This window comes from Mesoplodon mirus (genome assembly GCF_964341445.2).
Source record: "Mesoplodon mirus genome assembly, chromosome: 13".
Classification (NCBI taxonomy): domain Eukaryota; kingdom Metazoa; phylum Chordata; class Mammalia; order Artiodactyla; family Ziphiidae; genus Mesoplodon; species Mesoplodon mirus.
In genome coordinates, this window is record NC_138989.1 from 82,178,822 (window position 1) to 82,191,264 (window position 12,443).

Below are 12,443 nucleotides of genomic sequence, written 5' to 3' on the forward strand. Positions count from 1 at the left end.
AATACTAAAATAAGGGCACTCAAAGGAAACACAGATTATTATTTAATGTATTATGTATCAGTATAAATTATATATGTAAAAAAGAATCTTAGGAAGCATCTTGTTTCCTAAATAACACCTTGCAGAAAAGATTTAAAACATAATTTAATTCAAGTCTGACCTTTCATTCCATGGATCTGTTTTGATCTGTTTCCTTAGTAACAACTGGAATAGTAGGTACAACAGATCAGGGGAAAAATATATACATGTGTGTTTGTATGTAAATATATATATACACACATACTATATATATACTATATACCTACTATAGATACCATATATAGGATGTGTGTGTGTGTGTGTGTGTGTATATATATATATATATATATATATATATATATATATATCAAGCATAGTTTTTTATATATATAAAAACTCTACTCTATAGGTAGAGTTCACAACTCCAGCAAGTTAGGTATAATATTAAAGAGACTACAATGAAAGTGATTTGTTAAGTAGAATATCCAAAGAAAGAAAATGAATGAACGGAATTTCATCAGCATAACAGCTGACAGTGTAGCAGGATCAGTAGAGGAGATCAGAGAAATTTCAGCAGGACTTAGGAAGGTTCCAAATCCCCGAAAATATTCTGAGCCCTGCAGAGGAATAATTTATAGAAAAGAAGGGAAAGAGTAAATAGTTCTCATAAGTATTTTGAGTGAGAGATTTTTATAGAACGTTAAAACACCCATGGAAAAAGAGATGAGTTTCAAGTGTTCTGGAGGCTTTGCAACACATAAGGGGTTTGCCACAAAAATCTTCCCTGAAACCATATTGTAATGGTAGAAATATTTTACTTCTCACCTACATTAGTCATAGAGGATTTGGTTATCAGAATCTTCCAGAAAGTAATATTTTTATTAACTTTTAGGGAAAAGAAGTCATTTATCTTTTAAAGGATGTTAAGTTTGCTTCACCATGCAAATTGATAGATTCAGCCATGGAAACTTTCATTGATCTGATATAGTCAACAAAACAGTAGATGGTTTTCTTGTAAAACTGCCTTCCAACTTTGTTACAACTATACTTGTGGAAACATTTCTTGAATCCAGATATGAAGATCTATCAGCAAACAAAATAAAAATGAGAGCTAACTCTCATTGCATGTATGTAAGTACAACAGGGAGTGGTCGGTTTTACTTTTTCCCTTCTGAAATAGGTAGGGGCATTCACAATTTCTGTAATTCACAGGTAATTGCACTATGTGGCATGCATGTATTTAAAGATAAAACCATAAAACATCCACTGGCCTGCTAAAACTGTCAATTACAGCTTGAGCATCTGTCTAGACAATATGAGAATTTGGTTTGGGATTGCTTAAGATTATCATGAAAAGTCTCCAACTTTGAAATCTAAATGCAGCTATTGTGATGAACCTTTTAGAAATGAGGATCTTTTTTTTCTTTCTTTCTTTCTTTTTTTTTTTTTTTGGCTGTGCCACACAGCTTGCAGGTTCTCAGTTCACCAAGTAGGGGTTGAAACTGTGCTATGGCAGTAAAAGCCCAGAATCCTAACCATTAGGCCACCAGGGAACTGCCTAGAAATAAGAATCTTTTAAAGATGAGTATTAGAGACACGAATGATCATTATATTTAGTCATTACCAAACCATTGTGGTTTCAAGGTGACCATGACCATTACTGAGTTTCACAAATACTTTTTATTGTTGCCTGCATCTAGAATTTGGACAATGGCAGGCATGGTCTCTAATTGCCGTGTCAGTCATAACATTAGGCCAAACTGTGTCTTTGGCCAAACTCTGAAGCAACAGAAGTTTCTTTGTACCCTCCTATTCTTTGGTCCCTTTTCCTCCTTCCCTAACCCTCCCAGTGCTCTTCCCCCTCTCTTTTCTACCCTACCACCCTATACCACCACCTCCAACTATCATTCTTTTTCTCATATTTAAATTTCACATAATTATTTTTTTAAAACTAATAATGTCTAGGTATCTGACCCTTTTGAGAGAAATTTATATTAAAAATAATTCTCAAAAGTATAAAAAATTCAATATAAAAAATTAAGTTATTATTGGATCATCTACTACTCTTGCTCATAAGGCTAAACAAGGGATAGTGAAATTCTATATGAAATCAGAAATGAATTTATTTGAGAGTAGAACACGAAGAGATTTCCCTGTCACATTTATCTTCCTCTTGACCATTTAGTCATTCTACTGCCAAGTACTCTTCTGGACCAAGCTGACAGAGTAGGTTCGAGAAGTGGGAAGAGAGAGAGAGCTAACCTAGACCTGCCCTTCTACTCTTTTTAGCTGGCGAACAGAAGATGTCTTGGAAGGTCATTACAGTCCTCATTTGTTGGCAACCAGCCCAGCTTCCAGGCTCCCCTTTACTTCTTCTAATAAAACTCTGAATTTCCCAGTAGTGTGCTTTGGTCCCACTCCTACTTAGCTCTAGAGGTGAGCCCTTAACTGACTTAAGCCATTTCATCCTTTCTGGCCATAATGACTGTTTTATGATGGACAAGTAACCAAATGTGTTTGCTCTATCAGAGCAAACTCTTTACCAGACAGAAACAAGGATTATGAATTGCCAAGAGTTGTTGGCAGTCATCTTGGAAACACAAGGGAAAAGCCTGAATGAGAGTTAGGCTAACACCAAGGAAGTGGATCCAACACTGTGAAAGGGCATGCAGAAACTGTCTTATATCCATACTTAATTCTAGACATAATATTTAAGCCCTGGTAAATAACCCTTGCCTGAAGCTTGATCCCCCCTTGATTGTTCCATTACATGATTCAATAAGTTTCCTTTTATGTGTAAGCTAATTAGAGTCAGGTTTTCTAAAACATTTCTGTTAAGAACGCTCTCTAGTTAGGCAGTATTTTTCCTGTCAAATGAAATAAATTTGGTCAACTAGTATCCAAGGTAGACACTAAATAGTGGGAAGAAATTGTATAAAGATCCATGTGCATAATAGTCATCATTAATATGCTCAGATTAAGGGAAAAGCTTAGACTCTAGTCTTTGGTCTACGAGAAAAGGTTGGGTAGTTGACATAAATATCCTCTCCTGCACCATCTGAAGGTTGATTGGCAGGGACAGGACTTCTGTAGTTGTTGGTTGCCTAGAAAGACAAACACAAAGGATGTTAATAATTCACTGCATTTCAGCACTTAATAAAGACACTCAAAACATAAATCTCTTCTTAGTTCAACCATGAAATAGGTCAAATTTCTATTACAGTTAATTTCATAAAACATTCTCTTTACTGTATGGAACTTCTGTGAGAAATTACATTCTTGACTGGCAGGGTGGTGAGTGAGATACAACAGAGACCTATCCTTGATTATCACTTGATATATTGTGATATAAATTACCTGTTTAAATGTAAAACTCCCTCTCCTGATGTTAGGCTATTGCGAAGAGAACCATTATTTGCATTTTTTATATGGAAAGTCTAGTACAGTATTTTCCCATAGTGGATAATCATTAATTTCTGTTGAATGGAAAAATAAATACTTTTAAAGTACACAGTATGCTGGCTTAAAAATAAGCAACTGAACACAATTTAAAAATTACAGGGACTCCCCTGGTGGCACAGTGGTTAAGAATCCACCTGCCAATGGAGGGGAAACAGGTTTGAGCCCTGGTCCGGGAAGATCCCACATGCCGCGGAGCAACTAAGCCCGTGTGCCACAACTACTGAGCCTGCGCTCTACAGTCCGCGAGCCACAACTACTGAGCCCGCATGCCACAGCTACTGAAGCCCGCATGCCTAGAGCCCGTGCTCTGCAACAAGAGAAGCCACCACAATGAGAAGCCCGCACACCACAACGAAGAATGGCCCCCGCTCGCTGCAACTAGAGAAAGCCCGCAACGAAGAACCAACACAGCCAAATATAAACAATAAAATAAAATAAATAAATTTTTTTAAAATTACAAAAATAAATGGAGATTCACTTTCAAGATGATGTTATACTATCATTAATCTTCTCTACCTTAATTGGGTCACTTTGACCACCTGTATGTATGTGTGTGAGAGAAAATATGTAAGCATAAGTGACAGAGGGGGAGAGAGAGCGGGGGTGGGGCAGAATTGAAGGGAGGAGAAGAGAGGGAGAGAGAGGGGTCTTTTGGTGAGTAGTCTGAAAATTTAGTGTGGTTTCGGTGTTTGCCAGGAGAAAGTAAAAGGAAAATTCAAGTGCTATTGTTTCCTACGTAGTTTGTCTAAAAAAAAACCCTGAAAGAATCAAGTGGGTCTAACTTCACAGACCAGCTTACTGTCTAACTTTCTAATCACCATCCAAATTATCATTATTCTGCAAAAGCCTGGAAGAGTTGAATACCTAGTGAGGAAGTTGCAAAGCACCTTTCCTCCTCTGAAATTCACAGCAATAAATGTGGCTTTGGATTGGCTTGAATGGACAACAGCTAAGGACAGAGAAGGGATCCGGAAATTGTATGTGACAGAACACGGTTTCCTTGAGTGCAGGCATGGCAGGTCAGACAAGGCCAGACTTCTCCAGGCTTCGCACTTGGTGCCCAAAAGCAAACCATGAGATATTTGGAAAAAATTTTTTTTTGTTTTGCAAAAAAGTAACTACCTAACAGAAAGAAGAAAGTTAACCTGATAGATTATTAAGAAGTTTGAAGCACACACACTGGATTGTCAGAAACTTTTTAGTACTTGAGGTTTTGGCCATGTAGCATTCAATGGCAAATAAGTAAATTGAAGAGATATGGATGTAATTTTAGATAACAGTCAGGGAAACGTTTTGTTGTAAAATTTTGTAAACACAATAGTATGTGTTAAAGAGACTATCTGACCTATAGTGGAGACAATAAGCACGAAAATAAGTGTCCCTCTTATCTTCAAACCCAGAAGGAAATTTCTCCTCTGTCAATTAAACATTAGGGGGCAGGGGCACGTAGAATAAGGAGGACAGGGCTTCCCTGGTGGCACAGTGGTTGAGAGTCTGCCTGCCAATGCAGGGGACACAGGTTCATGCCCCGGTCCGGGAAGATCCCACATGCCGCGGAGCGGCTGGGCCTGTGAGCCATGGCCGCTGAGCCTGCGTGTCCGGAGCCTGTGTTCCACAGCGGGAGAGGCCACAGCAGTGAGAGGCCCGCGTACCGCAAAAAAAAAAAAAAAAAAAAAGGAGGACAATGTCAAGTTCACTCGATTCTTGCAGCCCAATAAGAAGGTCTTTAGCTTTATAATCTGAACATCCATTAATTAATAAATTAATCCAAACATCGTAACAATAATGAATATCCTGCATTGCATCTTTCTATGTGCTTGCTATGCTTTCAGTTTAATTTAATTTAATCCTCACAGTAACCTCACGACATAAAAATATTATCATGTCCTGTACTGGGTCAGATATCATCCCCCGCTAAATTTTTGTCCTTCTCAGACCTTCATTAATGTGACCTTATTTGGAAATAGGGTTGCTGCAGATGTAATTAGTTAAGATGAGGTCATACTGAAGTAAGGTGGGCTCTTAGTCCAATATGACTGGTTCCCTTATAAAAGGAGAAGAGATACACACAAACACACACACACACACACACACACACACACACACACACACGGAAGAACGCCATGTGAAGACAGAGGAAGAGACTGGAGTGATGTGTCTACAAGCCAAGGAATGCCAACAACCACCAGAAGCCAGGAGAGAAGCACAGAACAGAGTCTCGTCCCAAGAGGGAACTGATCCTGAGACCTTGATTTTGGATTCCAACCCTCCAGAACTGTGAGAGACTAGATTTCTGTTGTTTCTAGTCACCCTCTTTGTGGTAATTTTGTTGCTGCAGCCCTAGGAAACTAATACAGATTTTGGTAATGTGCAATGTTGATTATTATTATCTAGTGTAATTGCTCCTTTATTTATGTGAATGTAAAACAAACAGTTTCAAAAGGTATTAATAATAGGAGACTAGTTCAGAAAATAACCATTTCATCAAATAGCTGATACTGGAACAACAGGCAACTGCATTGGTTAGGTTATTGAAAGGAGAATAAAAAAGAAGATTGCTAACTGCTAAATGGACTGACTTTACATTTATGATGCACAAAATGTGGAGGGGGGCGGGGAATGACAATTCTGAGAAAACTTACCCTATTCTGTGTGTCCCAGTACTTTTTAAATAGGCCTCTTTTCTGTCTCCTTCTCCTTCTGGAAAAACACGTACAAGAGAGGTAATAAGAATGACACTCCAGCACCAGCATTATTTCAGACGCTCTATAATACCTCACCTGTGCCCGCAGCCCACATGCCCTTAGTAGTTATGTTAAAGCAGCTGTCCACAGCGGTTTTATACATACTCACCCAAAATTCCGTTGTCCTAAATTTTTTCTTTTTCGTACCTTCTCCAATGTGCTCACAGATGGTGAAGGCAACTAAATGGATATGCAGCCATTTCCTTAGTAATTAATCTCAGTGAGTTTACTAAAGAATGGTGCAGAGTGGACTATTAATGATACATAAATGACTTAGAGATTTCCCACAATTAAAACTTCCTTTTAAATGCCAACAGTGCAACTTCTTGGATGACAATGACAATATAACTAAGCTTTATGGAATCTTCCGGCTGTTTTACTAAACCACCTGTATGGATTATTTTATTCAGATTTCATCAAAAACTCTCTATTTAATGAACTGGGGAACTGATGCACTGTGAGGAAGAGTAATTTTCCCCAAATCCCATGGTGGGTTATCCGTAGAATCGGGATTTGAATTCAGAGCCCTCCTTCCTGACTACCAGGCTCACTGCTTCTACAGTCACATTGCTGCAGCTGAAAATGGGCCATCCAAAACCATACTATTCCATAAACTCTCCACAGTTTCAACAAAACTTATAAAAGCCTAACTTCAGGAGGAATCTTTGAAAAGAAAATACAAGAGAAGAGAGTAATGTAATTGAATGCAAAGATGAAATAACTATATCCAAGTGTATGGAAATGGTTCTCATGGGGAGATGGTGACTATTTCTTTTCATCCCCCTACAGAAAAGATTCTTATTGAACCACAGAGGGGACAGGTCAGATACAAAAGTGTAGAGTTTTGTTTAAAGATGAGGTTATACATCTTTACTCATTAGAGAAATGCAAATCAAAACTACAATGAGATATCATCTCACACCAGTCAGAATGGCCATCATCAAAAAATCTAGAAACAATAAATGCTGGAGAGGGTGTGGAAAAAAGGGAACCCTCTTGCACTGCTGGTGGGAATGTGAATTGGTACAGCCACTATGGAGAACGGTATGGTGGTTCCTTAAAAAACTACAAATAGAACTACCATATGACCCAGCAATCCCACTACTGGGCATATACCCTGAGAAAACCATAATTCAAAAAGAGTCATGTACCAAAATGTTCATAGCAGCCCTATTTACAATAGCCCAGAGATGGAAACAACCTAAGTGTCCATCATCGGATGAATGGATAAAGAAGATGTGGCACATATATACAATGGAATATTACTCAGCCATAAAAAGAAATGAAATTGAGCTATTTGTAATGAGGTGGATGGACCTACAGTCTGTCATACAGAGTGAAGTAAGTCAGAAAGAGAAAGACAAATACTGTATGCTGACACATATATATGGAATTTAAGAAAAAAATGTCATGAAGAACATAGGGGTAAGAGAGGAATAAAGACACAGACCTACTTGAGAATGGACTTGAGGATATGGGGAGGGGGAAGGGTAAGCTGTGACAAAGCGAAAGAGCGGCATGGACATATATACACTACCAAACGTAAGGTAGATAGCTAGTGGGAAGCAGCTGCATAGCACAGGGAGATCATCTCAGTGCTTTGTGACCACCTGGAGGGGTGGGATAGGGAGGGTGGGAGGGAGACGCAAAAGGGAGGGGATATGGGAACATATGTATATGTATAATTGATTAAATTTGTTATAAAGCAGAAAAAAAAAAGATGAGGTTATAATTACTTCACAGGAATTTTGAAAACCTGGCAAGATAGTCTCTCTCCAAGGAAAGGTTGTTCAGATAATCAGTGTTGACTCTGATGGTCTCTTCTAGTTGCTATGAAATCCTCCTACCATGTCAACAGAATCACAGACTATGTGTATTTATTTATTTACTTATTAAGTGGTATTTAAACAAATTATTTACTTACTTTATGTGTAAATTTACTATGTGCAAGTCATATTTCTAAGATCTTTTATATAAATTATTTATTCCTCATAAGAAATCTATGATACAGACACTATTATTATCCTCTTTTCACAAGTGAGGAAACAGACACAGATCTATGACCTTTGATCCTTTGTTAAATTATCCTTCACAAGGTTTGTTATATAATCATATAGAGTTAACTTTCCCAAGTAGGTCCAAATATATATATATATATATGTGTGTGTGTGTGTGTGTTATATATATAAACAAATCTATTTTTTAACATCTTTATTGGAGTATAATTGCTTTATAATGGTGTGTTAGTTTCTGCTTTATAACAAAGTGAATCAGCTATATGTATACATATAATCCCCATATCTCCTCCCTCTTGCATCTCCCTCCCCCGCTCCCTATCCCACCCCAACAAATATACTTTTAACATAAGCTTAGCATATACAATGTGATGAGGAAAAGAGAAGATGATATTTTTCTCCAGTTTTATTGAGATACAATTGATACAATACAGCACTGTGTAAGTTTAAGGTGTACAACATAATAATCTGACTTACATACATGATGAAACAATTTCCACAATAAGTTTGGTGAACATCCACCATCTCATATAGACACAAAAGTAAAGAAATAGAAGAAACATTTTCCTTGTGACGAGAACCCTTAGAATTTGCTCTCTTAACAACAGACATACATAATGTAGAGCCGTGTTAATTATATTTACCACGTCGTAGATTGCATCCCTAGCACTTATTTATCATACAACGAGAACATGAAGTTTAGAGCTGGATGATCTGCGTCTAACTTGTGCTCTGCAATTGACTAGTTATTTGCATCTCTAAAGGTCAGTGCTCTCGCCTGTAGAATAAAGACAATAAACATATTCCTGTTCTGGCTTGCTTGATTCTAAGGAGTTTCCCTGGGATGAGGAATGATCAGTGCTGAAACCGGGAAAGTCCCAGGTAAACCAAGACACCCTATTTGCTATGAACCTCGAAGCTGACAACAAAGGTAAAAGAAAGTGCCTAACATTTGCTCACTAAATATTAAATTTCTTCCTACAGACTCAGTTGTCAATCTCTAGACTGTATCTCGGCTCCTGTCACGCTTACTGGTGCTATGCCTTCCCCTAGCCATGCTCACTGAATATTGTCACTATTCTGGTCTCTAACTGGAAATGAAACCAACTGTGCTCCAAATGCCTCGTGCTCACAGGCTCCCCAGTGCTGGGCGTGAAGGAAGAATTCAGTTTCCTTCAGGCACCCTGTGATGTATTTTGGCTTCTCTCCAGGTCAGCACATCTGAAGCTGAAGCAGCAGGATTATTTTAAACAGTTGCTAAGACAGAGTTCAGAAGGTCATTGTTTAGTCCCTTGGGTCATTTTTCAAGACGTTTCCATTCTAAGTAATGACCACAAATCAATACCAATGACAAGGTAGAAAGAACAAGTGCTTTTTGCTGTGTGGTGTTCGGCTATGGTTATGCATTCAAGTCCACTGATCTTCTTTTTATCACATTTAACCAAGTGGGACAAGATATTCTACAGTTCAATTTAGCTATTCATGTAAAATTGATGCATTTTCATGAAGCTAAATCCTTTCTGTCCAGTATCTGTGACCCTCTCGAGGTCTGTCCTGTCACTCACTCTCTCCTAGCCATATTCCCTGAGTTCCCATGTGCTCCTCCTGTCGTATCTGCCCTCGGTGCATTTTTTAATCAACCAAGGTGAAGCAGTAGAGACATCCTCAGTGTCACTAACATCCTGGGTTCCTTACCTCAATTTGCTAATTTCTGACCAGGGAAAGACTGGAGGGCAGCCCATGATGGAGAGAAAGGAACGACGACGGTTTCATGTTTCAATTTAATTAGACAAATGCTTATGGACCATCCATTATTTGGAAAGATTAGCACTAAATGCTATCAAACACTAAAAAATGAGTAAAACATAACCCCTGCCATTATGAATAGAAGGGAAGACAAGCATGGAAATGATTAAACTACAAAGCGGGCTGCGAGGTGTGGTGGTTACGAAGGGCAACATGATTCTGGATGGTGACATCATGTCTACTTGTAGGGAGGGAGAAGCAGGACAGCCCTCGCAGAGGGGACACGCATCCCACACCTTGAATGGTCTGCAGGACCAGATCATTTGAAGGCCAAATATGGGGGAAATCAGCATTTTGGTGGCATAACAAATGGGAAGATTCAGGCGTGTTCACAGAATAAAAGTTGTAGTTTCAATACAATTTGTCAATATCAGGGGAGTAAGTAAAGTAGAAAATATGAATGAATATTAGATTGGGGTCAGATTAATTGGGCTGGGGTCAGAACAAAGGGCACCTGTGCCACAAGGTTAATGAGCTTAGCATTATTCTGGTGCCAGTGGAAAGACAATAAACAGGTCTTAAACAGGGAGATGACGTGGCCAAGTCTAGCTTTTAGAAGAGGAACCAGGAAAATAACAGATGGGTTAAAAAGAAAGAGAGTACCACGGAAGTCAGGCGAGCAGTGAGGAGAGCCTTCAAAGAGGTGGAGTTTTGGGATATGGCGACGAGATGGAGAAACCGATGGGAAACCCTATCAATAAGCACGCAGGACTGTGTGTGTGTGTGTGTGTGCGCACACATGCATCAGTGGTAATATTACTGAGGGAGAAGAGTGGAGATGGCTGTATTCCTTCGCTCAACAAACATATAGTAAGTGCCTACAATGTGTCGGACATTCAAAATGTAGACATCAAAAGTTTGGTTCCTTCTTTCCTTAAGAATTTAATACTTTAGTTGGATCACAAGTATAAGGAATGATTCCAACCCAATATGACTACAACTAAGACTGCAACAAATACCTAGACTGGTGAGTTGATGAACATGGGGCAGCTAAGAAGGGAAGAGTTAACCAGGAACATCCTAGAAAATTGCCAAGTGTGCCACAGGCAGTAAAAAGTAGGAAACTTTAGAAGAGGCCAAATGGCCACCTGCTCTCTCTAGGGCAGCCCCTCCCAACTCCTTTCTTCTCAATAATTTGTAATAAAGGCACCTACACTGATTGTTTCAGAGAATATATAACCATTTAAAATCACGTTGTTTGCTTATTAGAATATGCATGCCACTATATCTCAGTCACCACTGTCACAATAAATATTTAATGAATGAATAAATGAAGGCATTATTACTGTTCAACCCTGATCTCCTCTCAGAACCCATCTCTCTCTCTGTCACACACACATACCTCCCGCTCACCTGACAGCTGTTTTCCTTTGCAGGAGGAGAGGAGAGACGGGGTAGCAGACAGAGCAGAGGCTCCAGGTGGCTGGCTTTGTTAATGCAGGGGCGCACTGCCCACTCCTACTAATTCCAAAATGAGTCACTCTAGCCTCCTCCTCCAACTTGAACTCCTTCTCCGCTACGTACAAGAGCAGCGCTCAAAGTACATGGACTCAGTACCTGAGTCATAAGACAGCTTAACCAACTACTGGGTTATTAATAGAGAAACTCCAGCATCAGAATTACTCAGGGAAAACCAGATCCAGGAGGAGCTGCAATACTCACCTCTTATAAAGAATGGCGATGACAGTGGTAATTAGGATAATCAACAGCAACAACAAAGCTGTCCCTGCAGCCATGAAGAGGATGGATTGGTTATTGGTTTTACCTAGAAGGAAGCAAAATTATAGGAGGAATTAGGAATTCAGCTAAAGCCAGAAAAGAAAGGGAAGTGGGAAAATTAGGAAAGGGTATATTAATCATCATAGGGTAACAGTGTAAAACAAAGATTCCAATAAAAAATAGGATGAGATGGGGAAAAAGACTTTTCTTTCAGTCTCCTAAATATTTCTGAATCCTCACAGATTTTCACTAGTTCCTTGATCTAATGGTGGGTTTGACACCTTAATGAGACCAAGAATAGAAAGCATTCAAGACAGATATCACTTCATTCTAATGAGCTCCTGATCACATACACAAAATCTTTTGTAGAAAAAAAAACACATCAAAATAGCATATAAATGAAGATTACTTCTTAGTTCCATTGCATTAAGTACATCCAAGACACAACAGTATGTAACTTTGATGTTTATAAGTGGAATTTTGTTCAAGAAATATTGTCTACTCAATTATGGTTAATGATAAAAAAAATCAGGAAAAGCATGTTACTTTTCCAACTCAGCGATTAACTGGAAAGAGCAACGGTCAGGGAATCTGAAATTCTCATCCTGGTTCTTTCACTGTTTAGCTGTTTGACCTCCAGCAAATTCCTAACCTTCTCTGCCAGCCTTCCTTCAACTGT

At 38.8% G+C, this 12,443-nt stretch overlaps 1 protein-coding gene across 1 annotated transcript in view; it reads right to left on the reverse strand.

Annotated features, from left to right (window-relative positions):
• Positions 1 to 1,988: 1,988 nt before the first annotated feature.
• The window catches only part of CD226 (CD226 molecule), an 81,423-nt gene continuing 70,968 nt past the window's right edge, over positions 1,989 to 12,443 (reverse strand). The window contains exons 4-6 of the mRNA XM_082641621.1: positions 11,708 to 11,810; positions 6,123 to 6,180; positions 1,989 to 3,122 (exon numbers count right to left, since the gene is read on the reverse strand). Of these exons, the coding sequence (XP_082497747.1) occupies positions 3,009 to 3,122; positions 6,123 to 6,180; positions 11,708 to 11,810 (275 nt within the window). The 3' untranslated portion in view covers positions 1,989 to 3,008. The remainder of the gene's footprint in view (positions 3,123 to 6,122; positions 6,181 to 11,707; positions 11,811 to 12,443) is intronic.